Source organism: Brachypodium distachyon, chromosome 1 (genome assembly GCF_000005505.3).
Source record: "Brachypodium distachyon strain Bd21 chromosome 1, Brachypodium_distachyon_v3.0, whole genome shotgun sequence".
NCBI lineage: Eukaryota > Viridiplantae > Streptophyta > Magnoliopsida > Poales > Poaceae > Brachypodium > Brachypodium distachyon.
In genome coordinates this window covers 59767926-59795749 of record NC_016131.3, presented here as the reverse complement: position 1 = coordinate 59795749, position 27824 = coordinate 59767926, and the positions used below count along the sequence as shown (strand labels likewise).

At 42.1% G+C, this 27824-nt stretch overlaps 3 protein-coding genes across 3 annotated transcripts; all 3 read left to right on the top strand.

Annotated features, from left to right (window-relative positions):
• The first annotated feature begins 600 nt into the window (after positions 1-600).
• LOC100838723 (3beta-hydroxysteroid-dehydrogenase/decarboxylase) lies at positions 601-4976 on the top strand. The gene is made up of 12 exons (XM_003557700.4): positions 601-1024; positions 1823-1912; positions 2181-2314; positions 2397-2567; positions 2678-2800; positions 2872-2951; positions 3294-3492; positions 3631-3727; positions 3820-3994; positions 4138-4294; positions 4429-4495; positions 4579-4976. The coding sequence occupies exons 1-12, from the start codon at positions 772-774 to the stop codon at positions 4713-4715; spliced, it is 1683 nt and encodes a 560-aa protein (XP_003557748.1). The 5' UTR covers positions 601-771; the 3' UTR covers positions 4716-4976.
• A 5714-nt stretch (positions 4977-10690) lies between these two features.
• LOC100837511 (ubiquinone biosynthesis protein COQ9, mitochondrial) lies at positions 10691-16425 on the top strand. Its single transcript, XM_003557696.4, has 6 exons — positions 10691-11103; positions 11201-11308; positions 14833-15000; positions 15087-15258; positions 15945-16018; positions 16129-16425. Exons 1-6 carry the CDS (start codon positions 10780-10782, stop codon positions 16207-16209), a joined length of 927 nt encoding a protein of 308 aa, XP_003557744.1. The 5' UTR covers positions 10691-10779; the 3' UTR covers positions 16210-16425.
• A 2093-nt stretch (positions 16426-18518) lies between these two features.
• LOC100837204 (probable nucleoredoxin 1-2) lies at positions 18519-23594 on the top strand. The gene is made up of 4 exons (XM_003557695.4): positions 18519-18864; positions 20030-20515; positions 20607-21095; positions 22667-23594. The coding sequence occupies exons 1-4, from the start codon at positions 18775-18777 to the stop codon at positions 23333-23335; spliced, it is 1734 nt and encodes a 577-aa protein (XP_003557743.1). The 5' UTR covers positions 18519-18774; the 3' UTR covers positions 23336-23594.
• Positions 23595-27824: the final 4230 nt, after the last annotated feature.

Genomic DNA, 27824 nt, shown 5'->3' with positions numbered 1-27824 from the left:
AGAGGTTTTACATCTTTCAAAACACAAAGTTCATGGCGAGTACTCAAAATCTCTTTTCAGCTATTGTCAAGAATATGATTCAGTTTGTGCAAATATAACTATGCGTCTTCATATATTGCCCCAAAACCTTTCTGAAAGATGGACGTTAAGTACTCTTTCCATCCAACAAAGGATGCTCAACTTTTACTAAATCTGAATGCATCTATATACTAAGTCATCCTTAGATATATCCAAATTTTGACAAACTTGAGACATCTTTTGTTGGACGGAGGGAGTATATGTTTTTATTATCATTGTATTGTCGAAACTATCCCGCGCAGCAAAACATGCCAAGTATATCCTGCAACTCAAAAAAAAAATCTACTTTTTCCATCCCATATTAAGTATCGAAAATTACATGTATCTAAACATTTTTTAGATATAAATATATATACATATTTAAACAAATTTGAGTTTGGGATGGATGGTACAACCACTGCTGTTTGGTTGGCCTGTCACCTGAGTTCAGTGTGGAGGGAGTATGAGTTTGGTCAACGAGTCAAATAAATCCGGACATCGCACATCGCAGGGATAAAAAAACAGGCCACCCGGACTACCTCGCTATGAACGCCGTAAACGCCACAGATCGGATCGCAGCGCAGCTCACCCGCGAGATAGGAATATCGAGAGAGCTTCCCCTAAAAAAAGAAGCAAATATCAAGAGAGCTGCGCAGTGTGTGTTTGTGCCGCCATAACCGCCTCGAATCTGTCGACGACGACGACGAAGGAGAGATGGATGCGGCACCGGGAGCGGCCGGATGTGGCGGGCGGTGGTGCGTGGTGACTGGCGGCCGCGGCTTCGCGGCGAGGCACCTGGTGCTGATGTTGCTCCGCTCCGGCGAGTGGCGCGTGCGCGTGGCCGACCTGTCCCCCGCCATCGCCCTCGACCGAGATGAGGAGGAGGGTATCCTCGGCGCCGCCCTCCGCGAAGGCCAAGCAGTGTACGCCTCGGCCGACCTCCGGGACAAGGCCCAGGTCGCCAATGGTGCGTGATCCCGCATTTTGCTCCCCAGATCGTTAGGCCGGGTAGGGTTTGGCTGTGATGTGCTGTCTGGTTCGTGCTGTTGTGGAATTGGTTGTTACCATCCTATGCGGTCGCTTCTGGAGTTGCTAGGGCTCGGGGAATCAATGATCTGCGGTGTATGAATCACATGATTTATTTACATTGCGAATAGAGCTGTTTTGCTCTTATGTTATTTAGCTGCTCCACATTGATAGATGTAAATCTTTATCTCGTAGTTGCCGTACACTCTGTTTATGTGTATCACAGTGGCGTGAGGTCCGTTTAGCTTCATTTTGGTCCCAGCTATATGTTTCCTGTATTGAACCTGTGGAACTTATAAGTCATTTCACTGAGGGCCAAATGGGCATAGAAGCACTGGTGCAAACCCAGGAAATCAGGAATCATATTCCTACATTTCCACATTTACCCATTGTTTTACTTTCAGAGGCCTCCCAGTTAAGTTGCAGTAGTTCTCCTGTTTGTTCTTAAAAGTTTTTCCATCCTGATACGTTCCAAAATACAAGGCATATAAATTTTGTTGACCGTAGAACGTTTGACCAAGCTTATAGCAAAAGGTATTAACATATACGATAGCGAATCAAGATGTTGATAATTTTTGCTATAAGCTTAGTCAAACTACGCTCAACAAAAAAAATATATTCCTTATATTTTGGAACAGAGGGAGTATATAGAAAGGTGTTTCTGAGAATTACTCAATGTAGCTGATTGATGCCTACTGCATTTGTTCTCATCTCCAGCGTGTGTGTTCCTTGTTTGCAGCTTTTGAGGGGGCTGAAGTAGTTTTTCATATGGCTGCTCCAGACTCATCCATCAACAACTTCCATCTTCATTACTCAGTTAATGTCGAAGGTTGGTAACATCAACCTTTATGCGAGGCAGCTTTTATTCCCAAATATAAGATGGCATTGACTTTCTTGTGAGATGAAAAGTTGACTACTTGTTGTTCTTATGTTGTGGGACTCCTTTTTATTACTCGCTCCGATCCATAATAATGTCTCAGATTTTGTACTACCTTAGTACAAAGTTGTACTAAATCTGAGACACTTATTATGGATTGGAGGGAATAGTTTTTATCATCGTTGTTGATGTTGCATAATACAGCAAACACACTTCACAGGAACAAAGAATGTCATTGATGCTTGTATCCGTTGCAAGGTGAAGAGACTTATCTACACAAGTTCTCCAAGTGTAGTTTTTGATGGAGTTCATGGAATATTTAATGCAGATGAATCAATGCCTTACCCAGATAAGGTAAGTTTCATATGTATTACATCTCATTTTTCAATGGTTGATACATATTAACGACTCCTGACAAGATATTCTCTTACTCCAGTTCAATGATTCATATTCAGAAACAAAGGCAGATGCAGAAAAGTTGGTGATAAGGGCTAATGGTAGGGATGGGCTTCTTACATGTTGTATACGCCCAAGTAGCATTTTTGGGCCTGGCGATAAGCTACTGGTTCCTTCTTTGGTTGCTGCTGCAAGGGCAGGCAAGTCCAAAGTAAGAACTGCTACACGTCTTTAACAAGTTTATTTTTAGACACGCTGTACCACTTTTTTTTCTGAGTTACTTTCTAAAAAGATACTGTTTACTGGAATTCGCATTTGCAGTACATTATTGGTGACGGGAACAACTACTATGATTTCACCTATGTTGAAAATGTGGCATATGGCCATGTCTGTGCAGACAAAACTCTGTCATCTGAAGATGGTGCAAAGAGAGCTGCTGGAAAAGTAAGGCCCTTGCTTATTGCTTAGTATTTTACATTTAAGATTCTATGTCGTGACTTACGTTCCATTTCCAGGCGTACTTCATAACAAATGTGGAGCCTATAAAATTCTGGGAGTTTATGTCATTGATTTTAGAAGGTCTTGGATATAAAAGGTATTCGCTTCTAATAAAAATCTCGTATTTTAGTTAAATTTCTTTTATATGAAATGTTTTTCAGAGATGTCTATTGTCTCTGTAGACTCATGGACTTTCTTATGTTACTTTCATATCAATAGATTTTACTTTTAAGAGTTGGTGCAACGTGCAAGGTTGTCAGTATGTCGATTCCACTAAGTCTAATGATTACAGAACATTTAGATCAATTCGATGCTAAACCTTAACTGATACCTCTATACCTTGTGAAAAGCGTTTTAGGATGGGCAGTCAGGTATCCTTTTTGAATCTGTTTGAACGGTTCAGTAACCAGCATCCTAATGCACTGGGACTTTGTTGCAGGCCTTCAATAAAAATACCTGTCTCTGTAATGATGCCAGTGGCTCATGTTGTTGAGTTGACATATAAAACGTTCTGCAAATATGGAATGAAGGTTCCTCAGCTGACACCATCAAGGATCAGGCTCCTCTCATGCAACCGTACATTCAGTTGCTCAAGAGCAAAAGATCAGCTTGGTTATGAACCCATCGTGTCACTCAAGGTGTTTATGTGATGTCGACCTGTAGTTTTACTGATGACCTCTCTTGATTCGATGTATATTTGTGTGGGATGGATTGAACTATGATTTCAGTTCATTTCGTAGTCTCTTCTGAAGTCACTATAAGCATTTAAATTTCAGGATGGACTGAAGAGAACAATAGAGTCATATTCCCATCTCCAAGCTCAGAACCAAAGGAGTGTATCAAAGGCTTCAATTCTACTTGGGAATGGAAATAGTATGATACTATGACTCATTGATCCACCCCATCGCCCGCCCACTCCCTCCTGCTCTCCGTCCCTCCTAATAATGTTTTCTATTTATTTTCAGTTGCAAAAACACTTCTTTGGGAAGATACGAAGCAAACAATGACAGTGTTACTGCTATTGGCCGTTATCTACTACCAGTTATTTACATGTGGTTACACCATTATCACAGCAATGGCGAAACTGTTCTCACTCACAGCGTTGTTCTTATTCATTCATGGCTTGCTGCCTGCAAATGTGTACGGTCTTCTGTTAGTGTTTGCTATCTTTTCCTTAATATACCTGCTACCGGATTGTTAAAGATGATTTGGGCTTTTTGTTCACCTCTTAGCATTTCCTCAATGTTTATCATTTCAGTAATGTTGAATAATGCTTATTGCAGGTTTGGCCACAAGATTGAGAAACTTGAGCCATCAAACTTTCACATCTCACAGATGGAAGCACATCATGTGGCTTGTTCAGTCAGATCATCATGGAACTCTTTAGTTGGCATGCTAAAATCCCTTTGTAGAGGAAATGATTGGCCACTGTTTTTCAAAGTATGATATGCTCTGCTGCTTTCTGATTTCTCAGTTAGCGTTTTCTATTACGCACTTTACATTAATGTTGTAGCAAGTACTGGCACTTGACACCATTTTTGTTACTGTCTAACTTGGTCCTTTGTTTTTACCAGGTGGTATTCTTCTTACTAATTGTTAGCATCCTTAGTTCCATGTCTTCGCAGGCTGCATTTAAAATAGGTAATGACAAACTTCAATTGTCCTTTTCTTAATCCTACTTGGTGTATGACTGATGACACGGCAAATTTCCATTGCAACAATAGGCATTCCTCTGATTTTCATAGGCTTCAAAGCATATGAGAAATTTGAGGACACCATTGACAGCCTGGTGGGCGATGCTTGCTCGTTCATTCTACAATTTGGTCCTACCCAGAATTCCTCCAGGCCGAAACAAACGTAGATGAGGAGCTCGTGAGCAGTTGAACGTAATTCTTCTAGTGAGATTTAAGTTTTATTATTCAGCTATTGCTGACTTTTGTTTATCTCCTGAACTTGTGCTTGTTTGTAGTTTTTTTAATTATAGAATCAATATTTAGAACCAAATGAAGCTTATTAGACTGTTTCCTTGCGGTATCTTCTCAGCTGTATATTTCATATGTTTATTGATGTATGTATGGATGCATGCTCAAATTACTTTGGTGACAGATTAGTTTATATCTTACTGAATCTTCCTAAGTATACTTTTCAGCTTTCTGGCATGTGTGCATATGTTGATAATTCTATATGGAGTTTGGAGTGGGCTCGTGAACTTGTTGGTTCTGATTACGGTATTCTTAGGGCCTGTTTGGAATCCAGTTTTTGGGTCCAATAACAGGATTAGTTGCTGTCTGGTTTGAACCCACAAATGACTTGCCAAAAATTTGGTTGCCAAAATATTGGTTGAGAATTTGATTGCCCTTAAGTTGGCCAACTTTGGTCAAAAAAATAAACTAGAGTTGATAGTGAGGCTTTGGCTTGACAAATAGTTGGCTCTCATCCAAACAAGAACCAAAATTTGATGAATGGCCAAAAATTTGGCAAGGTTAGATTTGATCACCATCCAAGCACACCCTAAAATACGGAGCCTGAAAAAAATTCCGGTCCGGCCCAAAAATGCTCTTGCTTGGGTGTTTTCGTTTCTTTTTACATCCCTAAAATACGGAGCCTGAAAAAAAATCCGGTCCGGCCCAAAAATGCTCTTGCTTGGGTGTTTTCGTTTCTTTTTACGTCCCTAAAATACGGAGCCTGAAAAAAATTCCGGTCCGGCCCAAAAATGCTCTTGCTTGGTGTTTTCGTTTCTTTTTACATCCCTAAAATACGGAGCCTGAAAAAAATTCCGGTCCAGCCCAAAAATGCTCTTGCTTGGGTGTTTTCGTTTCTTTTTACATCCAGTTTAGGCCTGTTAGAACAACTCCAATTGATTCCTAAAAAACCACATTCCATGAAATAACTGCCGCCATTCTCTAAAAAGTACAAAAATCCTTTCCAACAGATTCCCTATATGATTTCCTATTCCTAAATTCAACAGATTCCTTATATGATTTCTTATTCCTAAATTTTTAGAAAACTTCCCTATTTTCTCCCTCCTCTTTCCCAAATGTAGGGAACCAGGAGCCCGCTCCCTAAAACTAAAAATGCTCACGCGCGAAGGTAACCGCCGGTTTCATGTCGATTCCGTTCGTCCCAACCCGCCGTCCCGGCCACCCTCCGCCGCCGCCGGCCAACTCCGGTCCACTGTGCCATCCCGCACCCACCACGAGGTGCCCCACCCCCTTCCCCGGGCTAAATCGAGGCCTGAGGCGTCTCAATCGCGCCGCCACCGCCGCTGGCCGCCCCCGTCAATTGGGCCGGCGCGGCCATCGATTTGCTGCGCCGCCCCATCAAGGAGCTCCGCCGCGGCCTCCTATCTGCCGCCTCCACCTCCTGGTGGCCTTCCTCGGTGCCAGGAGGCCTCCCCACGGCCGCCCACATTGGTTCCAGTGGCCGCCGCCGCTAGCTGTCCTGGCGCCGGCGCGGGCTACGCCATCACCAGATCCTCGACCTCCTGGACGACCTGCTGCAGTGGGCGACCCCTTGACGGCCTCCCCGCGGTGGCGCATCGGGTAGGTACGACCAGCGGCCGCGCGGCCATCGGGCACCGCCGCACTGGCGGGTAGCAGCAGCGCGGCACCGGGCGTGGAGGCCGGAGGGCGTGCGGACGCGGTGGGTCGCGGCGGCGCCGAGGAGAGCACGCGAGGACGGCGGCGCGTCGGATGACGAGATTGGGCGGTGGGGGATTCCTGCGTCGGGGAGAAGAGAGGGTGGGGGCAGAGGTGGAGGAAGAAAGAGCAAGTGAGGCTGACGCGTGGGGTCCGGTTGTCGTTGTGATACATACAAGAAAATAGGGAATGGGTTTAAGGAACCTGCCGGAGGAGAGCCCAATCTTTCTAAAAATATTCTCTCTCCTATTTCCTAAAACCAGTTTTAGAAAATTTAGGGAAGCCGTTGGAGATGCTCTTATGCCGGTAAAAGGTTGCATGCCGGAGGTCTGGAAAAAGAATCGGACAACGCACGAGCCGGTGGCGTCACCCCGACTCTCCGTCTTTGAGCCGCACTGTCTCCGGTCTACAAGCCACCGTCACACTGCAAGCCGCTGTCGTCCCCGGGCTTGAAAATGTTGTCGGTGTCCACTGGCTCCAAAGTCCAAGCTGTCGCCCTCATTCGCTACCGCCTCCTCCGGTAAATCCAACTCCCTTGCTGTTGATCTAGTTTCTCAAAAGAAGAAAAGAAAAAGAAAAAAAACTGTTGATCTCTGCTTGTATTCTTGCTGTTGCTTTCCTTCTCATGGTGTGTTTTCTCTATATGATACCTTGGTACCCAAACAGCTTGAAATAATCCACCCGTGAATCCCTGGTTTCATTTGTTACCAGCAAAATATAGTGGTAATTGTTTACATGGATATAGTATTACAACACTCCCAAGCAGGGCCTTAGTTTTTGTTCTTAAAGAAAAAATAGTGATGCAAAACAATCAGATGAAACAAGATTTTTTTTTTGGTATTTGCAAGATTATATCCACAAAACCTTTTGATATGTTGTGGATCCACAATTGCTAAACCATGCATTGATCCAAAATTTTGTTTTCAACACCAACATATGCAAATAAAACCAAGGGAACCTATGCGAACCGATGTCACGTGTCACTCAGGAGCCGTACATGAAGTGCACAACATCCCAGATCAATCATTGTCGCGCATAAAGAGAAGCTAGCAAATATTCGCTTGTTAGAATCCTCGTATGGATGTTGGTATTGGGGAAAAGAAACTGAATTGAGTTGGAATACTAATTCACAAGAAATCTGAAGTCAGCTAAATTCCAGTTTTATTGTTTGGTTGTTCGTTGAATTGGCTCTGGAATTCTCTTTCTAGTCACCAATTTTGAATCATGTTTGGATGGACAAACCGAATAATTGAACATTTATATGAGTATGAACCATTTGACTTGCCGTACCTGTTTCAAAATAAAATATGCACAACATTTGTATGTATTGGAGTGATATAACAACATTTGCATGAAATGAAATCTGCACAACATTGTGTACATGTCTTTACTGTACAACAAACATACAACAATCACAAATCATCCATCCAAAGGGGCTGGAAGAGGAGCTCTGAGCACCAGGAGCCCCGGTGACGGTGGGATCCGGCGGATCTGCTCAGACAATGTGCATGGGTGGCGGGATCCGGCTGAGCTTCTCTAGAGAGGTGCATGGGCGGCGCGATGCGGCATAGCTGCTCACGCGAACTGCAAAGGCAAATGTGGGGATGTGTGCAGATCTCCTCAATACCATTTGGTATTCGTTTATATTTCCAGGCACAAATTCCATAATCATCCAAACATCCGAATCGAAGGATGGACAATTTCAATTCCAAATCTCATGGCTCAATATTTACATCCAAGCTTTTGCTTTCCTCTGGCAAATCTTTTGATCAAATAAAAAATTGAAGGAAAATATTCCACCGGCTGGCTAGATGAAATTACTTATGTTAGCGGACTACTAGCCACCAAACATAATTCATCTAGCCAATATAGTTCAGAATGGGCCTTCAAACCAGACGTGGTAAAAGTACGAGCTAAAATGTGTTTTGATCGTGCGCTAAAAATATGACAACTACACTGACAAATGAGCAACTTGAATTGATTGAGGTGCCAAAAAGCAAATATACATGTACATGTGTGAGGGGGCAAATAAGCAAAGAGGCCCTTATACAATGGGCATATACAAGAGAAATATACATCTTTGACACCCCCCTAAACTTATGGTGGGTAAACAACACTGAGTTTGGATAGAAAGAAACCATGTTGCGCTCTAGTCTGGGCCTTCGTGAAAAAAATCTGCCAACCGTAACTTGGAGGGCACATAGTGAAGAGCGAGAACCTGATCCTGCACAGTAGCGAGCACAAAGGAGACATGAACACCTATGTGCTTGGTGAGCTCATGCTTCGTTGGATCACTCACAATGTTGATAGCATCCGTGCTGTCTGACAGGAGGGGAGTCGGTGTAGTATAGGAACGCAACCAAAAGACTGATCTGATGGAAAGGGTTAGGCAATCCACTTATACACTTCAACACCCACACTCACGTGTGACGGGAAAGACAAGTCAACACGTGTAAACTCAGAGGTACGGCTCAAGAGGCCAATATGTGAACGGAGGGGGTATGATCAATTTTTACGATAAATTGCGAAAGCCAGAACTTGAACTCGAGACCTAAGCTCTGGTACCATGACAAATGAGCAACTTGGATTGATTAAGGTGCCAAAAGACAAAATATACATGTACATGTGTGAGGGGGCAAATAAGCAAAGAGGCCCTTATACAATGGGCATACACAAGAGAAATATACATCTCTAACATACACATTCTATGGTGTCCCATCCCAATTTTCTACTCCCCCTTTTCACAAAGGTTACGGTATTTGGTTCTGTTAAGACAAAAGTTTGACTAATAATTATTTATTAATATGTGTTTTTAAGACATGAAATTTATATCATTAGATCCGCCTTCAAAAGTTCTTGCTGTTAATTGTGATTTCCTATCATATAAATTGCATATATGAAGTTACTATTGGTCAAAATGTTGTCTTAATGAAATGGAATACGCCGACCTTTAAAAATGGAGGGAATTCCATATTTGCCACTGAGAATTTGCCCTGCTACTGAAAATTTGCCTGTTCCAAATATGCCACTCAAAATTTGCATGGGGCACAAATATGCCACTACCGTTAGTTGACCGCTAGTTGACCGTTAAGTCAACTTCATATTGACTGAAATACCCCTGGGTCCACTGGTCATAAAAAACAAAAATAAAAAAAATAGGCTCATCTGGTCATAATTACGGGCTTAATTGTTGCATGCAGCCACATGCAATTTTTAACCTGCTTACTACCTCCGTTCTCATGATTTTTATATCACAAAAGTTATATCATTAGAAAATAAAACATTTGAATTTTCTAATGGTAAATTTTTTGTGATATAAAACTCATATTACATTTGTTAAATCTTGAACCTAGGGACGTGGGAGCCCGGGGAGCCCCGTAAACCGGAACGGAGTGATTACCCTTTACTGTTGCTTGGCCAATAACCACCGCACGCGTTGCCACTAATTAAATCGCTACATGCAAGCCCCGAACAGCTGTGAGAGCAAAAAAAGCAGTTAATGTCAAAGCTTTTTACTCGGTCATAGAGTAGATTGCTTCTAACACAACACTTAATTTAAGAAAAGTTTAAAAACCTAAAATGACACTTAAATTGGGAAGGAGGGAGTACTATATAGCGGCAAAATTGTCTTTTCATCTCTTATCTAACAGTCAACTAGCGGTCGACTAACGTTACTAGCATATTTATGCTCTATGCAAAATTTAAGTGGCATATTTAGAAACAGATAAATTCTCAGTGACATTTGAGCATACGGACAAATTTTCAGCGACGAACATGGTATTCTCTGTTAAAATGAGGACATCTCAGTTGCTAGCTTCAGCATATCGTACTACTCCTGGTTATCCAATACTACTATTACTGATGGATGCCGAATTAACGTATGGTTAAACAAAAACCGAAGTTGAATATTTTAATGGGACTCCGGATACTGAGCTAAATAATCGTTCCGTCTCGTATTAAGTGACTTTCATTAAATAATTTTTTATTAATTAATATAGACTTTTTTAAACATAAATACGTTTATGTTTAGGCAAATTTGAGTGACGGAGAAAGTAATAATCTGTGAACTGTGATCTACGTCATGTGGAGCTCCTCGAGAAAACACACGTGTAGAACGATGCAAGCGGCACGACGTGGCACGCGCGCGGCGGCATGAACCGATCAGCTGCACATTAATCCTTGAGCGGCGAATGGATCGGCTGATTTTGTTTTTCATCACACAGTTAATTCCAGGCACCGCTTCGCCATTTCGTCGAACACATTGCAGGTCGCACCCGCCCTTCAGCGATGGCCTCCTCCCTGGCCGCTCGCCGCCTCCTCTCCCACGCCGCCGCCGCCCGACGCGTTCTGTCCTGCGCTTCCCCGGTGCCTTCTTCCCCCTCTTTCCGCCGGCTCGCCACCGACGCCTCGCCACCGACGCCTCTTCCGCCGCCGCCTCTGCAGCCCACAGTCGATCCGCCCAAGTCGGAGGGCGCCTCCTCCTCCGACGGCGCTGGCGCTGGAGGGGCCTACCAGGCGGGACACGGAGCTGCAACGGGGAGCCGCCGCCCGGGCGGTGCGGGGTACGAGGAAGAGCAGGAGAAGGTTCTCCGCGCGTCGCTGCTCCACGTGGTCACGGCTTGAACTCCCTCCAAATCTGCATCCATTTTTTTGCATTCTTACTGTTATGTTAGCTGAGATTTTTATTTTTTTATTTGTTTTGCTTTAGCCGAGGATGGGATGGAGCGAGTCGGCCATGATCCAGGGGGCAAGGGACGTGGGCGTGTCGCCAGCCATCGTCGGTGCCTTCCCAAGGAAAGAAGCCGCGCTCGTTGAGGTAGCGTAGCTATCATCCCCCTTCATTTGACATTTATGTTGTGATCTAAAAGATTGTTATCTCGATGTGGTGATCAACGTTCATCACAAAGAAGAGAATCCTTTGGGATATTAAGTATGGAGAAAAAAAATGAAGCTTCATGGTTTCTTTTATATGTAAATTCATTTCTTGGACGCACAGTGCTGGGCTTGGAACCTAACTCGACCATTTTTGTTAGTCGTTGGCATGTTTCTCCGTGAGTTAATGCTTGGTAGTTGGTGCATATTTAGATGATGAATGTTGGTGAATGTGTGATACTTGGACTCAGTGTTGTGTTTGGTTATTTCTATGCACTTTCGATACCGCTAGTAAGTCGAGTAGTCAGTGCTGGTAACATAGCAGGTGGGCAATATATAGAATGACTCTTCAAGAATGAAGTGACACAGGTGGTGAGCATTTGTTCTCAAAATTGTAGTTGCACAAAGTGACTACATCAGAATTAGGAATGTTGTGACATTGCTGTCTAAGTACCGCATGCTTGCATATAAAATTTTATAGGTGCGATAAGCTAATCCTTAAGGTGACAAAACTGACAAGCATCCTAGGTGGGGAAGTTTGCTGGGGAAATTTTGATGTAAGCGCAAGCAATGTATCTTTCTCCATTTGCACAAACCATGCATTATCTGACAACAGTACTAGTATGTTGTGTTTTTGTGTTATGACTAGGAGTTCTCTTAAATCTTGTTTCACCGAAATCATTGTTATGGTAGATGTTTCCACTACATAACAATTCATGTTGCCTTGCGTTGGAGGATGTCTATCCCATAGATATATTTATGATCGATCAGTATATATGTCTTAACTGAAGTTTTATGAATTATATATGGATCAACCTTTTAACATTAAATACATTTATTTTTCTGGTCTCCTCAATTTGCCAACAGTGCAAATAATTTGGTTACATAAGTTAGTGAGCATTTCTAGTCCACTTGCTATTTCTATGGATCAGCTTGTTATCAGTAGATGCATTATTTTTGGTCTTCTCAATTTGCCAACAGTGCAAGCAGTTTGGTTAGGTAAGTTGGTGAGCATTTCTAGTCAACTTGTTATTTCTGTGGAGCATCACACAGAAGGGGACTTTGCTTGAAAAAGATGGTGTGAATTGCAGAAAACCCCCACACTCACATTCACATGCACTTATGACAGTTTAGTACAGTTTTGAATAATGTTTCACAGAACTACATATTTTGCACTAATCGTCAACACAGAACCCAAATACCATATTTGATGGCCAAACTGATAGGTATGACCCACAAGTCAAGGCCAAAATGGCGTTTTTGGGCTCCCTTTAGTTGCCTCCTCGTTGTCGGCACAAGCACGCAGCAGCACCTTGCGCCGCTGCCGAAGCTGATTCTTTTCAAGCGCGCTATGTCGACGGTCATTACAGTGACCAACAGCATCTTGTTGTTTCTGCCCTTCTTCTGCAACCCCACGGCGTCTGCGGCCTGGCGGCCGGTGCTGGGTGTGCAGGTGATCGTCGAGAGCAAGGCCACCTTTGGCCATGGAGGAGTGGCACAAACTTTTCATTGGTTTTATACTACTACCTCCGTTGCTAAATATAAGATTTTCTAGCTTTGTCCTAAGTCAAATTTCTTAGAGTTCTTTTTATAGAAAAATGTACTAATATCTACAGAATGAAATAAGTATACTATGGAGATATATATCATGACAAATAAACTAATTTATAGTTGATCGTTAAACATGGTCAAACTTTAAGAAGTTTGACTTAGGACAAAGCTAGGACTGGATATCTTATATTTAGGAATGGAGGGAGTAATTACCGAGTAGGTAATTTTGTTTGGCTTGCATCATTGCATGGAACTAAAAAAAGATCTGAACCAGTCGAAAGAGGGAGGAGGCACCACCCAAGATCGCTCCTCCACGAAAAACTAACGGTCTCAGTTGAGGAAACATCGGCTGGATGCATCGAGCACCTCGATCAGCATCTGTGCCTGGAAGAGTGAGGGGGGGGGGGGGGGGGGCGAACGATGGTGAACAGCGGCACAAGGACGACTCGGTGGTATGGAGAAGCAAGACGGCAACTAATGGTCTGCGCATTTATGTTTCACGCTCGTGTAACAATTCTCATTATGAAGCCGTATGTCGATCCGTATCGAGTGACTGACAAGCAACAGATACACCAGAGCCTGCAGATGCATAGAATATGTTGTCATTGCATAGTAAGCTTACAACTTTCAGCAACTTAGTTTTAGGAGCAATGAAGACAAAAATGATCGAAATGAACATTTGATCTTTCAGTGGACAACTTCAGCTACCCTATCCCTTGACACTTGTCCTGCTTAAGCATGCAAACAGCACAAATATCACTTCATATGATGTCTCCTTGGCTCTAACATACTACTGTCTCTGCCTCCAACTGTTCATGATTATTCAACCTCTGTTTGTTTACAAAACGGTGTTCCTGATTTCATTATCATTGTTTTCTTCACAAAACAACTCTGCTTGGCAAAGTTTTGGTTTCAAGTTTCAAGTGAAATTTGAATTAAATGCCAATACTTAATGTTAAATACTCCTCTTTTAAACAGGCCCTTGCTGTTTTATTGTATGGAAAGTACACTTTCACAATCGGTACCAGTGATCACACTAGCTAGAGATTTTTTCTAAATTTTACTGATAGGAATTGTAGAGAGAGACTCCCTGTTTTATCTAGTCTATATAATACTCCCTCCAGTTCACAAGTGAAGCTGTGGACATAGCCACACTATTTAAGATGTGGCTTCGACCACTAATTTCAGTTGTAGTATATGTATAAAACCCAAGAAAATTATAAATTTTTCTCATATGATTCTCAAGTTTCTAATCTGAATGTTTGGGCTTGCCAACATTTCAAAAAATTGACAAAAGTACGTCCAAAATGTCACATACTCCCTCCATTTCACAAAGAATGGCGCCCACGCTTTTCGAGATCGAACATTGACCAACGATTACACCAATATATGTAGGTTATATGTTACAAATTTTATATTGTTGGAAAGGTTTTTGAAAAACGAATCCAATGACATAGTTTTTGTAGCACAAAACCCTCAAATCATTAGTCTAATTGTTGGTCAAAGTAAAATCTTGAATTGCGTGCGTGCCATTCTTTGTGAAAAGGAGGGAGTATTTGTGAACTGGAAGTAGTATATGGCTTTGGATGTTTTAGAGCTCTCTGAGAAAGAACAGCATTGCCCGCACAGGTCGGTCATTCTTACTCCATTGTGCTTGAAACTCAGCATTGCTATAAACTTAGGTCGAAACTTACTTTGTTTCACTTCATTGTTGTATAGAAGTATGCAACTCAGCATTGCTATCAACAATTCAGCATAGGTTGAAGCTTCTTTTGTTTCACTTCATTAGTGCATGGAAACAAAGAATTGATGTTTACAACAAATTAGACAGACTCTAGAACACGCTAAGTATAAATTTTGTGTTTCAATGCTTTGATGTACTCGCATTGGTGAATTCCCTTTTCTGTGTGCATGCAGTTTTTCATGGATGACTGCCTTCAACAACTCATAGACCGTGTTGATGCTGGTGAGGGAGAGCAATTGAAGAACTTGATACTCAGTGAGAGACTCTCCAGACTTGTTCAGTTGAGGCTTGAAATGCAGGCACCTTACATATCAAAGTGGCCTCAAGCTTTGAGTATCCAGGTGTGCCTTTGTCTTCTCTTTTTTCTCATTTGTGCTTTAACTACATTACCTGGTGGTTATGTTTCCAACTATATTATGTCTGGCAGTCTCAACCGGCAAACGTCTCAACAAGCTTAAAGCAGAGAGCAGTCCTTGTTGATGAGTTTTGGCATGCTGCTGGAGATGGTGGATCTGATATTGATTGGTATGTGAAACGTACTGTGCTTGGTGGTATCTACTCAACTTCAGAGCTGTATATGTTAACTGATAATTCTCCAGGTTTGTACCTTTTCTAATCTTGTTTCCAGTTCTGTATTTCTATTCTACTTGACGACTTATCATTCTATCCAACTTTACTAGTTTAATGGAAAACTGGCGAGCACTGAACCATGTATTGATCTATGTAAATGAAACCAGAGTAGTTGAGCTTCAAAGTTGAAACTACCTGTTTGGAATATAACATTTTACAGTTAAATGGTTTGATTCTGAGCTGTTTCTAAAGTTCCGTGGCTCAACACAGTAGTGTGTATACATGACAGAAACGGAATATCTGTAAATATCCTGGGTTCTTGTTGTCTTTGCTGGTTTTGCAAGACACTGTATTTCTTTTAATAGAAATATGGGGCCCTCTAGCCCTTCAATCATGAAAGAAACTTAGCCGAACAAGGATGGAAATCACATGGGGCTATCTCTCCTTTTCATGGCTTTTTTATCTGTTCTGTAGCATGCCAACCCACCCCAGATGAGTAGTATCTTGACTGTCATTTCTACTTGTTAGACTAAGTTTAAGTATGTTTACATTTTCTGTCTTTTCAAAATCCTCGGCTATAAAATCTATGTTTGTCTCAGACGTACTAACTACTAACTAGTAGGTAACATTTTGAAGGGAATACATTTCACACTTTCTTTGCACAACTGTTTGAGTAGACTTGTTGATCATTTCCCATTTTGTTGACACTTGGCAGAGTTTCGTGACACATGGACATTTGTCAGTCGCCGCATCAAAGATGCTCTTGATCTTGGGAAATCTTTTAAGGAGGTAGCAAATCACACACACTCAAAATCATATTGCATATGCTGGTCTAGATCTTTTTGTCATCGTCTCTGTTGTATTATTAACTTGGTGATCTGCAATAATCCTCTCTGCAGGTTACGTATCTAGCTGAAGCCATGGGAGCAGGCATGGGTGGCTCCATACAGGGTGTCCTGAACAAGGTTTTCCAGAAATGAACAGGCGCATGGACATGTCTTTGCAGGTTGCATTGGATATCTTTTGTTCTAACATTTCCGCTATCACTTTGTTAATGTCGCGTTAAGATTCTCTGCGATGTACTGTATGTAAGTATCTGGTTTTGTCGAAATAAGTGTTGTGAGGATAGACGTAAATGGAAAACTGTTTACTTGTTAGTCAGTTTGAGTTGTTAATTAGACACTGTCGCGTGATTCTGCTGCTTGTTGTTAGACGCTATTCTCGAGTGTGAAGGTGCTTCGATTAGTCATTTGGGTCACGCGTGACTCTGAACGCCTGCCAAGTGCCAAGTCAGTGACGTTAAGTCAGACGACCCGCGTCCACAATTGAAGGCAGGATGGGTAACGTGGAATGTTGGCGTGACTCAAGCAAAAGCATGGGTTGTGATGTAATGTGGATGACATCACAGGACCAACCGAAAGCAAGCATCGTCCAGAGCCGTCGATTAGAAGTACTACTTGTACAGTTGGAAATAAATAGGTCTGCGGTTGATTGTTCGGAGCTCAAGCAATAATTTGTACTGGTACTTTCAAAAGTTGATGTGTACTTGGCTCTTCCCACCGAAATGCCTATAGTTTTGTTATCAATCATGCCAACCGAAATGCCTACAGTTTTGTTATCAATCATGCCAGAATGCCATCCTAACTAGCCTGTCCCATGTTTTAAGCAATCCTCAATTATTATCGTTGAGGCAAGAGTCAAGCGTCTTTTGGTAGAAGAGTATTCCTTCCGTTTCATAATTCTTGTCGAAATATTACATGTATCTAGAAGTTTTATCAAGTTAACTAGGAGAGGCCCTTCGAGTTAAGGTAATGTTCTAGTACTCTAGTATCCACATGGTGAATTTCCGGTGTCCATTTCTGTACTCGATGGTTGGGGTGCCATGTACATACCTTGTAATCACACCCTTAGATGGTGCTTTGGGGATATACATGTACACATTGTGGAAACAATTAGGCCAGTTCGTTTACTACCAGCCCGATGGGGATCGAGGGGGAATGTTGGGATACTAGCCCGGTGGGGATCGAGGGGGAATGCTAGGATTATAGTTCAATTTCCCTTTAATCCCCGTCAATCCCCTCCAATACCGACAGGGAATCAGGAAACCAAACGGGCCCTTAGGGGGAGGCCACCCTCGGTGAGAGGCAAAGTAGGCACGCGCGGGAATGCATATGGCACCTCCGAGAGGAGGCTGCAAGGTGTGTTTGTTGCTTCTTTTTCTCTAGATCGGAAATTCAAACTATGTTAACTTTTGAATCATGCACTTAAGTTTGTGAACGGTTTTCACCTTTGGATTTAATAGGTTTCGATCAATTTTCCATCTTCGTACCGCTAGATTTAGTGCATTGACTTGACTAGGGATGTAAACGGGTCAGATGATCCTCTTTCCATATCTTTTACCATTTTTTTTTGTCGGATTCGGAGTGGAGGTGGAGCAGCCGATTCGAATGCGGACTACAGATTCGGGCTGGAAGCGGAGCGAAGTTGGACGGGATATGGAAAAATATTATTGAATAATTAATAATAGGGAGATGACATAATTTTATTTCCATCATATAAACATGCTAGCAAAATACTTTACCCAATGTTTCCTGTTCGCGTAAGCAAAGTGTACCATCAAGCGCTCAAAGTCACAACTCACACCAATACAACAATAACTAGCTAAGTACCCGTGCGTTGCAACGGAGACACAAATGTTTCAATGATTCACGTCTCAAATATATATTATGCATGTCCATTGACCGATCGAATTTTTTCTTTCCAAAACCTAATTGGCAAACCGCGGAACTTACCTTAATTTGTGAAACTTACCTTGCATATGGGTTTAATTTTCTCAAATATAGATTACGCATGATTTCCTTAATTTGTGAAACTTACCTTGCTATGGGCTTAATTTGAGAAACTTACTTCGCTTACTCGCCTGACGGACGGTTTTTCTAGACGCGGGATGAAAAGTGGATGACGTACGAAAAGGTGAGACTTAAGGAATAGTAAAGTTAAAGATAAACAATGCTGAGAAAGATGCTGCTGACAGAGTAGCTTTTGGATACGGTGACTGCGACCATGGTCGTGCTTGTGCGATGCAACTAGGATAATTTGAGTGCTCAATAAAAAAGTTTATTATAGTTTGAAAGTTTGGAACGCTAAAAAAAAACACATCTCATTGTGAAGTTCTGGCGTGCTCTCCTACCTAGGATCCTTGGTTACAAAGGAACTGCGGCGCTTAGGGTCGGTTAATCGTGGAAAACCCGTTCCGAAAGAATGCCCTTTTTTTAACGGATCTGCAAAACATCGGATATCTTCGAGAAAAAACAAAACATTGGAGGAAGAAACCGTGTACTTCTGCGCAAATCTTCCATGCTAAGAAAGCATCTGTATCTGGCCCCAAGCAAACGTTGGTTGCTATATAAACCCCACCGTTAACTCCAATCGGACACCGGATTTCCCTTCCAACCAAACGGGACAATCACCACGACCTAGAGCCGCTCCGTCTCCGTTCCTCCGCTTGTAGTCCACTACCCTCCATCCAAGACCGAAGGCGCCGGATGGCAGCGGCATCCACCACAGACGGCGGCGTCGGGGCCATCCTCACTGCCGGTGAGAGGGATTACCTCGTCCGCAACTCCGGCGAGCAGGTCTGCTCCTTTCTCCCCTCTTTTCCGGCCCTATATGCTTGTATGCTTCTGTGATTTAGCGATTAGACCCTTCTATTTTGCTCGATGCTGGCCACTCTTTGTGCAGATATCTTGCATCTCCCTAGTTTTTTTTTTAATTTGTGGACTTGTAATTCGAGCTGTGTTATCAACAGCAAGTTGCAAATAAGACGAGAGGGGCTTTCCGCTTTCATGTTTCGGAAAAAAGAGAGAAATATGTGAGGGCTTTTCTTTTTCAAAGAATTTTATACTAGAATATAAAGTAGAGCGAACAATTGGGCTTGATCACTGTCAATCGATTATCAGATTTCATCTACGCTGATATCAGTGGTATGTGATTTGCTTGCTCGTACCTTGAAATAGCTGCAATGTTTGTGTAAAAGTAATATCGTGTTTTTCTTTTATGGATAGAAATTTAATGTATAAGGACATGTTTTTCTGGGAATAGGATAGTTCAATCTTGTCTTGTGCTTGATAGGGGTTTTCCTCTTTCATGTTTCGGAAAAGAAAGAAAGATGTGAGGGCTTTTCTTTTTCAATGAATTTGTTAGAATATAAAGTAGAGCTAACCGTTGGGCTTGATCACCGTCAATCGATTATCAGATTTCATCTATGCTGATATAAGTGGTATGTGATTTGCTTGTACTAACTTGAAATAGCTGCAATGCTTTTGTAAAAGTAACATCGTGTTTCTCTTTTTATGGATAGAAATTTGATATATAAGGAAATGTTTTTCTGGGAATAGGATAGCTCAATCTTGTCTCGTGCATAATAGATAGCAATATCTGTACCATAACTTTAGTATTGGAAAATAAGCGCGGGCTGTAGTTCTGATCTGTCATTATGAAAAGATTTGATGGGAAAGTATAGTAAATTCATCCAAAGGTGATGGAAACTAGTCAAGGTTTGGTACTGTGACCAGATATCACATATTAGGTGGACCAAAAATGGTTACCTTTTATCAGGTTGGGGCATGCGAAGATATTGTGCATCGGAATATGTAAATTTCTGTAAACAAAAGCAATATAAGAGGCAATTAAATGATGTGAATGAAAATAAGTGTAGCCAAGCCAACATGTTCTTACAGGTCAGAATGTAGTAGCTCAACCTGAACTGCTCTGTGACTGTTCCCTTTGGTCTTCCTTCAGGTGAAGATCAGCAGCATTGAGGCAGGCACTGTGGCTCTCTACTTCTCGGCCTCATGGTGCCCGCCATGCAGGCGGTTCACGCCGAAGCTTATAGAGGCATACAAAGAGCTTGCCTCACAGGGCAAGAGCTTTGAGGTGGTCTTTGTTTCAGGTGATCAGGATGAGGAAGCATTCAATGCCTACTTTGCTAAGATGCCGTGGTTGGCAGTCCCCTTCACTGACTCTGAAGGTCGTAAAAGCCTTGATGAGCGGTTTCAGGTCCGCGGTATTCCACACCTTGTCATCCTTGATGCAAAAACTGGTAAAGTTTGTACTGAAGATGGAGTCGAGTTTGTGAGTGAGTATGGAATAGATGCTTATCCTTTTACACCTGAGAGGATCAATGAATTGAAGGAACAAGAAAAGGCAGCTAAGGATAATCAAACTATTCATAGTGTGCTTAGTACACCGACTCGTGACTACTTAATTTCAAACAAGGGGGACAAGGTAACTTATTGTCCACATTTCTTTAGTGTGTATTCCTGATTTTACTGATGCATACGTTCTTATCTGTTCTGTTTGTGTTACTTGTGCCCAGGTACCCATCTCTGATCTTGAGGGGAAATATGTTGGTTTGTGCTTTGTGGTGAGTGGTTATGGTCCAGTTGAGGAATTTACCACAGTGCTTGCCAAGATATATGGGAAACTCAAAGAAGTGGGGGAAAAGTTTGAAGTTGTAGCTGTATCCATGGACAACGATGAGGCATCGTTCAATGAGAGTTTTCAAAACATGCCTTGGCTCGCCATTCCTCAGGGTGACAAGATGTGTCAGAAGCTGGTCAGTTACTTTGAGCTTAATGATCTTCCTACACTTGTGCTGATTGGTCCTGATGGAAAGACACTGAATAGCAATATTGCGGACATAATTGAAGAGAATGGTGTGGAGTCATGGGAGGGGTTCCCCTTCAATGCAGAGAAGCTGGAAATTCTTGCTGAGAAGGCAAGGGCTAAAGCAGAGTCACAGACTTTGCAGTCCCTTCTGGTCACTGGTGATTTAGACTTTGTCATTGGGAAAGATGGAGCAAAGGTATGTCTTACGTATGCTTGATTTTGTTGACTCAAATCTTGTTTAGATAATTGGTCAAAGCTAAGTTCTGTTTGAAGTAACATGTGGCAAATTATGGGTGTTACCTCAGATTATAGCACTGAAGTAAAGATGTTGACGTTCATGCCCTGTTGTGAAGAATAGAAATATCCCATTTTTATTTTTGTGATTAAAAATTCTTCACCTGTGTATTTGCCCGGGGATCTTCAGTATGTTACGAGCTTGTAAAAATTGAATGAAGGTTCGTCTGCAATAGTTGCGCTCTCAGCCTATTCTAGTTTGGTCATCTCAACCTTTCCAAATTGGAAATAGCTAGATGTAGCACATGGTATAACAAGCACCCTTTAATCGAACCAAATTTATTTAAAATGACCATTTATGAGCTGTACAAAAAAGATAAATTGGAAGGACTTTAGTATGGCAACTATATGTACACTGTAGAATGGACACAATATACTGCTAGAGCCCTTGAAAGAAGAAAAATGAGGTCAAACTTCCTGTTCATCTGTTCCAACTTAAGGTACTGACAGAAATTTGGTTGAGATTCTCCTTCCAAATTATTTTGCACTTCTGACTACTTGTCTCGGTATTTTCCAAAAAAAATGAAATTTTTTCGAATAGTACTCAAGATCCTCTGTTTTCGATTATCTAATAAATCTTTTAATGAAAGTAGATTATCTTGCTATTAAGTTTACAACTTTTATGATCTCTTCCCGAACCAAACATGAATCTTTCGATTCATTTGGCTCTCATGCTCCTTTTTTCTTTTTTTGCTATGGCTATTTCCATATCTTTTTTTTTAAGTAATGAGCCTATCCTCTCTCTTCTATTTTATGTTTCTATTTCAATATACTGAAACCTATATAAGATTAGATAAATATTAAGAGGACTCTTCCGCCTAGATAAAAATCTATCATGGTCAGCAAAGTTGTTTCTTTATTTGTATTTGCACTTTACTTAATAATTTCAATTTCATTAAGAAAAACTAACAAAATAAATAGAAAATGAATCGAAGTCTTTTTTTTCTTCAAATCCAAAAAAATTCTCTTTTTTTATTTTATACATAGGTTGTCGATTCGGCATTAAAAAACTCAGATGTAGCACATGCTATGGCACACCCACACCCACTTGACACAAATTATGTAGAAGTATGGCCATTTGTGAGCTGTTAAAAAATACAAGTTTGAAGGGCTAGTATAGGAACTATTATATGCATGAAGTAGAATGGCCGAATTCTACTGCTAGGACCCAGGAACAAAGGAAAATTAGGTCTGAAACTCCTGTTCGGCTGTTCCCAACTGACGGTATTCATAGAGCCATTTATAAGGTAGACTAAGGCTGTGCTTGGATTGACCGATTGACTGTGTTCTTAGTGTGTGTAATAAACTGCTGTTTCTAATTCACTGACAATGAGCTTATGATAGTTTCACCTCCTGTTACAGTTATACTAAATGCTTGGTTGAGATTGTCTTTCAAATAAATTGATGTGTTGTACTTGTCTAGGTGTGTGATGAGTATAAGACTAAAATCTACTTTGTGATGTACTGTGCCAGGTTCCTGTGTCACAACTTGTTGGGAAGACTGTCCTCCTTTACTTTTCAGCTCAATGGTGTGGACCATGCCGAGCCTTCCTGCCTACACTTGTCGATGTATACAACAAGATCAAGGAAAAGAATAGTGACTTTGAGATTGTCTTCATCTCTAGCGACAGGGACCAGAGCTCCTTCGATGACTTCTTCTCTGGCATGCCATGGCTTGCCCTTCCCTTGGAAGATGAAAGGAAGGCATACTTAAAGAAGATGTTCAAAATCCGTGGGATCCCTTCTCTTGTTGCCATCGGTCCCAGTGGGAAGACGGTCAACACAGATGCGAAAGCCCCACTTGCAGTCCATGGTGCTGACGCATTTCCATTCACTGAGGAGAAGATCCAGGAGCTGGAGAAGAATATCGATGAGATGGCAAAAGGGTGGCCTGAGAAGCTGAAGCATGAGCTGCACAAGGAGCATGAGCTTGTTCTGACACGCCACCGCAGGCCATTTGGCTGTGACGGTTGTGATGAAATGGGCAATTCTTGGTCCTACTACTGTGCGGAATGCGATTTTGATCTGCACACTTCGTGCGCGCTGGGTGAGAAAAAGAAGGGCGAGGAGGAGAAGGGGCATGATGCTGAGGCTGCCCCAGCTGGGTACGTATGCGAGGGAGACGTTTGCAGGAAGGCATAGACTTATTAGTACTGTTTTTCCTTGCTAGCTGAAGCACGTATCTGAATCACGTGCTTGTGGTGTGATAATAAATATGCATCCGATGGTTATCTTTTTTAACCGGCATCCGATGGTTTTGCTTGGGAGTTATCGTGAAGACATTTGTGTGCGTCTAAACTATGATTTCAGGGTGTTGAATGAAGTGGCTTGATCTGTATGTTGTGAAGCAATGCAAGTACCTGTGAACATTTCTGAGTAAATCAATGCATCCTTCATCTCATCTCCCTGCCATATCCACGTTTACGTTGTTGACAAAAGAGACCTGGATATCATGTTACAGGTTGTTTTCAAATGTAAATGCATTCCGGAGTAGATAGTGATGATCCCAATTGCAATTCGGAAAATTTATGCTCATGATGATCATGCATATCAGGAACAGCAGGGCTAGTTTAGGCTAAATATACGGTTGATGAACGGTGCTATGTTGAACTTCTTTGACTGTTTCATATGAAAACTAGTGAAAAAACTTGTGAAAAAATTTAGTTAGTCGAACTATAAAATAGACAAACAAGAAAAGGTTGAGTAATAGTATCATCCTGCTTGGCTAACCTGGCTGGATCATAGGACTATAGGAGAGGACGAAGGCTTGAGACCCGAAAAATAGACCCAGAGAAGGGAAAAACAGAGGAGTGCGGTCATGGCTTTTGGTTTAACATGGGCTAGGATGGCCTATACATCCGCAGCGGATCAGCGTGAACCAGTGAACCTTGTGCGCTGCCCGATGCCGCCGAGGGCCAGGGCGGAGTCGCAGCTGTGCCAACAACACGAAGCTTGTTGGGGATAGCGTGGTCGGTCGGTCGGTCGTGCGTGAAGTCCGCGGCGGGATAACAGCACAGCAAGCAGTGCCACTGTGCCAGTCTAGAACCTCAGGGTGTGTTCCGGTCTATATGGTTTCTTGGTTAATTCGGTTTATATGGTTTCTTGGTTAATTCGGTTTATATATTTCAGTTAACACGGTTTCATATAAAAATATGGAAAATATGGGTCCGTTATAACTAAAATAACCAAAGTTGACACGAATTTTCAAGCCACACACATTTTTGATGCGCATGTTCTAATTTGTTCCAAGTAAACTACCGAAGCGAAGTGCACCGACTCTATTACAGTATACTTGTGAAAAACACTGAAAAAACAAGATGCATCGACTCTCGTAGCAATCAATTATATTGAATAGATACGTACTACAACTAAATCTTAGCAATCAAGCAAGATAGTACCAGCCACGTCCCCACGTGCAAAATGCACAAAAATTAACTCCATGGTATTGGAAGCAATTTGGTTTGGATTGTACCCCTAGTTTTAAAAAACAGACCGGACGAGACAGTTCACTTGCTGAAAAAGGAAAAACGCAGACAAGCACCAAAATATTTTGGTCAAAGCGCGTACCCAACGAGGCACCTGGGCCACTATCTCTTGCATAATATTGCGGGAAACACATATATTTCATCAATACACACCGTTGGGCCTGTTCTTGGACCTTTATTTTAATTGGATTGTGCTGCCAGTTGGGCTGGGCTTTTCGGCATCTCGTGTAAACATGAAAGATGCAATAAAAAGAAGAAGAAACAAGACGCGAATTTTACATCGCATTACATTTTTATCTTTGTTGCAGCTTTATGACCAAAAATATATTATTTCATAAGTTAAAAAACCAGACGGTGTGAACCAGCGGTTCTACCGATAAAAACCTGAAACGAGAGCCTCACCGGTCCGGTTTTCAAAACTAGAGGCCTACCCCGTCTCGTCACATTCAATCCGCGACGCAAGACGTGTGCCCGCATGGGCTCCTCTCGTGGGAGCAATTTTGTTTAGGGGACTCTCGTGGGAGCAATTAAACCGGGCCATCGTCTCTGGGCCCGAATATTTGTGCCAGCAATCAGTTAGCCCATGCGCTCGTGGTCGTGGTCTCGCAGTCGTGGTACACACGCAGGCAAGAATGTTTAGTCCCACATTGGTGGGAGATAAGGAGGGGCGATGAATGGATGTCTTTAAAGGAAGCACGGTGCATGTCACATCGGTGCAATTGAGTATAGCGTCTCTATTTTAATTAATAATTCGAGACGTCCACGGGTATTGAAACACAACACAAACGAAATGTTTTTGGTTATGTTCGGTTAACCAATTTAATTTCTGTTTTAAACCGAATTAACCGAAGAGCCAACGGTTAGCTATTTTGCTAACCGAAATCAGAAACGAAAACCCCCAAAACCGAATTTTCTGTTGGTTCGGTTTTTTTCATCGGTTTTATGTTATGGTTTGGTTTTGCACACCCTGACTTGAACCCCTGCCTTCACTGTCTCAGGCCTTCTGGCTTTAGCTCTACGGATGGCGGATCCAGAAACGAAATCATGTGGGTTCATTGTATTGAAATCTTGTGTAGATTCATATATTTTTTGCACAAATATTAATTACATATGAAGTGTTTCCATAATTTCTGTGATGGTTTTCTTTTTCTTTAAAAGGAGGGAAGCCACCCGTGCCTCCGTCCTATCTACATGGTGGATGCGACAGTGCCTCTATTTGCGCGTGAAGAGCAGAAAAACACAAGGATAATTTGTAATGCGATCATCATGAAAAAGCTGCCTCTGTACTTAGTACCAATTGTAGACTAACCTCGTCTGTGCTAACGGTCTGGTGCCGTGGGATTTTCTCCACCCACACGATTTATCCAATTGCAGACTTATAACTACCAACGACCAACGGTTTAAAACCTAAAGCGCCCGTGCAATACATGTTTAAATAAAATAAAATAAATACATTTACAAATATAGATATGTGAAACAGTTTTTAGAGTAAACTGCAGTTCACTTAGAGAGATCAAATCGTTAGATTTTTGTTACCAAAACATGCCAAACTTTTGAAGCACCGGGTGCCCTATTTACCAAATGGGCATGCTAGCGTCGGTCAGGTGATAGTTTAACCCAATCTGCCATCTTTCCCATCGTTCGATCCACTTAAAATGTCAAATCTTGTCTGTTCAAAATTCTCAACATCAAACTCTCAGACGTAACATTTTTTTGTACGTGTGCAACATCTTCGCATCATTGATATATCAAAAACACCCCAAAACACTTGCAACATTTTAGTCATGCATGTCCAACAATACATTATGTGTATGCAATAAATCCCCTTTTCATTTTGACATAACATCAAAACTGAATCGCAACATATGCAGTATGGAAAACAAACTATGCAACATTTACAATAGTGTATGCAACAGTGCAAAGAATACACTTGCAATATCACAACAATCACTCGCAACACACTTATAATCGTTGTAAAATAACTGCCTTGTGTACGCAACAAATAATATGCATATATTTCTAGCATGTTAAACACCGTTGCAACATAAAAATTCCACTGACCTTCCACTACCAACTAGTTGAAGTTTCGCCAGAGCCATATGGGACGACCCGCCCATTCCACTTTAGTCTTGATACATTTTTTAGATTGTTGGCGTGAATTGAAGCTCCAAAAATAGTCCAGAATCCATGGTGGAGGGTGGAGTGGGGGAGGAGGAGGATGAAGCTCCATGGCATGAGATTTGTAGACTACATCTAGGACGAAGGAGGAAGAGCGGAGGACAAATAGGTGGTGGCTCCAAATGGGGAGAATCCATAGAAGAACTTAGGCTGTAGGAGTAGGAAGAAGGAAAGTAGGCGTTTGGGGTTGCATGAGAGAGAGAGAGAGAGAGAGCAAAGAAGAGGACAAGGAGCGAGTGGAGGCCCTACAAATCTGATCCGCCGAGGCGAATGGTATATCTTTATCCAATTGTCTCTGAACTAATAAGAAGGGCCCACCTGCTAATGAGCCAAGCTGGGTGGACAAACGGGAGCTTTCAGTCACACCACGTGAGTCAATTGGTCGCTAGATTGCACTTGCTTGCAATGTTTGAATTAGATGATTTGAAAGACATGCCATGTTATAGATACAAAATGAAAAAAAAGAGAACGGTATGGGCCTATTTCATAATGAAGGAACAAATCCCAAAGTGGATGCCACCTGTCCCAAGATAAAACACCGCTACAAATTGTCTGATGTGCGTCAATGGTCTTTATGTGGCTGACATGTGCCCCGCAGCAAGCAGGCCTGTTTGTCAGCCACACAAAGTCAAGTGACGTACGTAAGACTATGAGAGGTCTGTGCCCCTTAGGGCATGTCCGGTGCGGGCGTTGACAAGGAGTTGGGAAAAATCCCTTCCGTTTTGTCACCGAGGGGCTTCAATCCCGGGCAAAAGACTAGTGTCTCTCCGCTTGTTGTGGAGTCGGCCGTTTGGCCGATGCTTCCAAAGATATCAGTGCATACATTGGAGACAAGAGATAATCTGTTTATTCATTGTCCTTTTGCTCGTTCATGCTAGAATTATCTTTGTCCCTAGTTTCAGCTAGCTACCAATGTTCATGGCAATTTTAAGGCTCGGAAGGATCAACTCAAAGTCCCATTTTATATG

Bases quoted from the DNA above. Each gene is read 5' to 3' on its own strand.
- LOC100838723 (XM_003557700.4), top strand. From the start codon at position 772: ATGGATGCGGCACCGGGAGCGGCCGGATGTGGCGGGCGGTGGTGCGTG. The intron at 1,025-1,822 runs GTGCGTGATCCC...CCTTGTTTGCAG, and splicing joins CAAGGCCCAGGTCGCCAATG to CTTTTGAGGGGGCTGAAGTA. The intron at 1,913-2,180 runs GTTGGTAACATC...CACACTTCACAG, and splicing joins TTACTCAGTTAATGTCGAAG to GAACAAAGAATGTCATTGAT.
- LOC100837511 (XM_003557696.4), top strand. From the start codon at position 10,780: ATGGCCTCCTCCCTGGCCGCTCGCCGCCTCCTCTCCCACGCCGCCGCC. The intron at 11,104-11,200 runs GTCACGGCTTGA...GTTTTGCTTTAG, and splicing joins GCGCGTCGCTGCTCCACGTG to CCGAGGATGGGATGGAGCGA. The intron at 16,019-16,128 runs GTAGCAAATCAC...TCCTCTCTGCAG, and splicing joins TTGGGAAATCTTTTAAGGAG to GTTACGTATCTAGCTGAAGC.
- LOC100837204 (XM_003557695.4), top strand. From the start codon at position 18,775: ATGGCAGCGGCATCCACCACAGACGGCGGCGTCGGGGCCATCCTCACT. The intron at 18,865-20,029 runs GTCTGCTCCTTT...GTCTTCCTTCAG, and splicing joins TCCGCAACTCCGGCGAGCAG to GTGAAGATCAGCAGCATTGA. The intron at 21,096-22,666 runs GTATGTCTTACG...GTACTGTGCCAG, and splicing joins TTGGGAAAGATGGAGCAAAG to GTTCCTGTGTCACAACTTGT.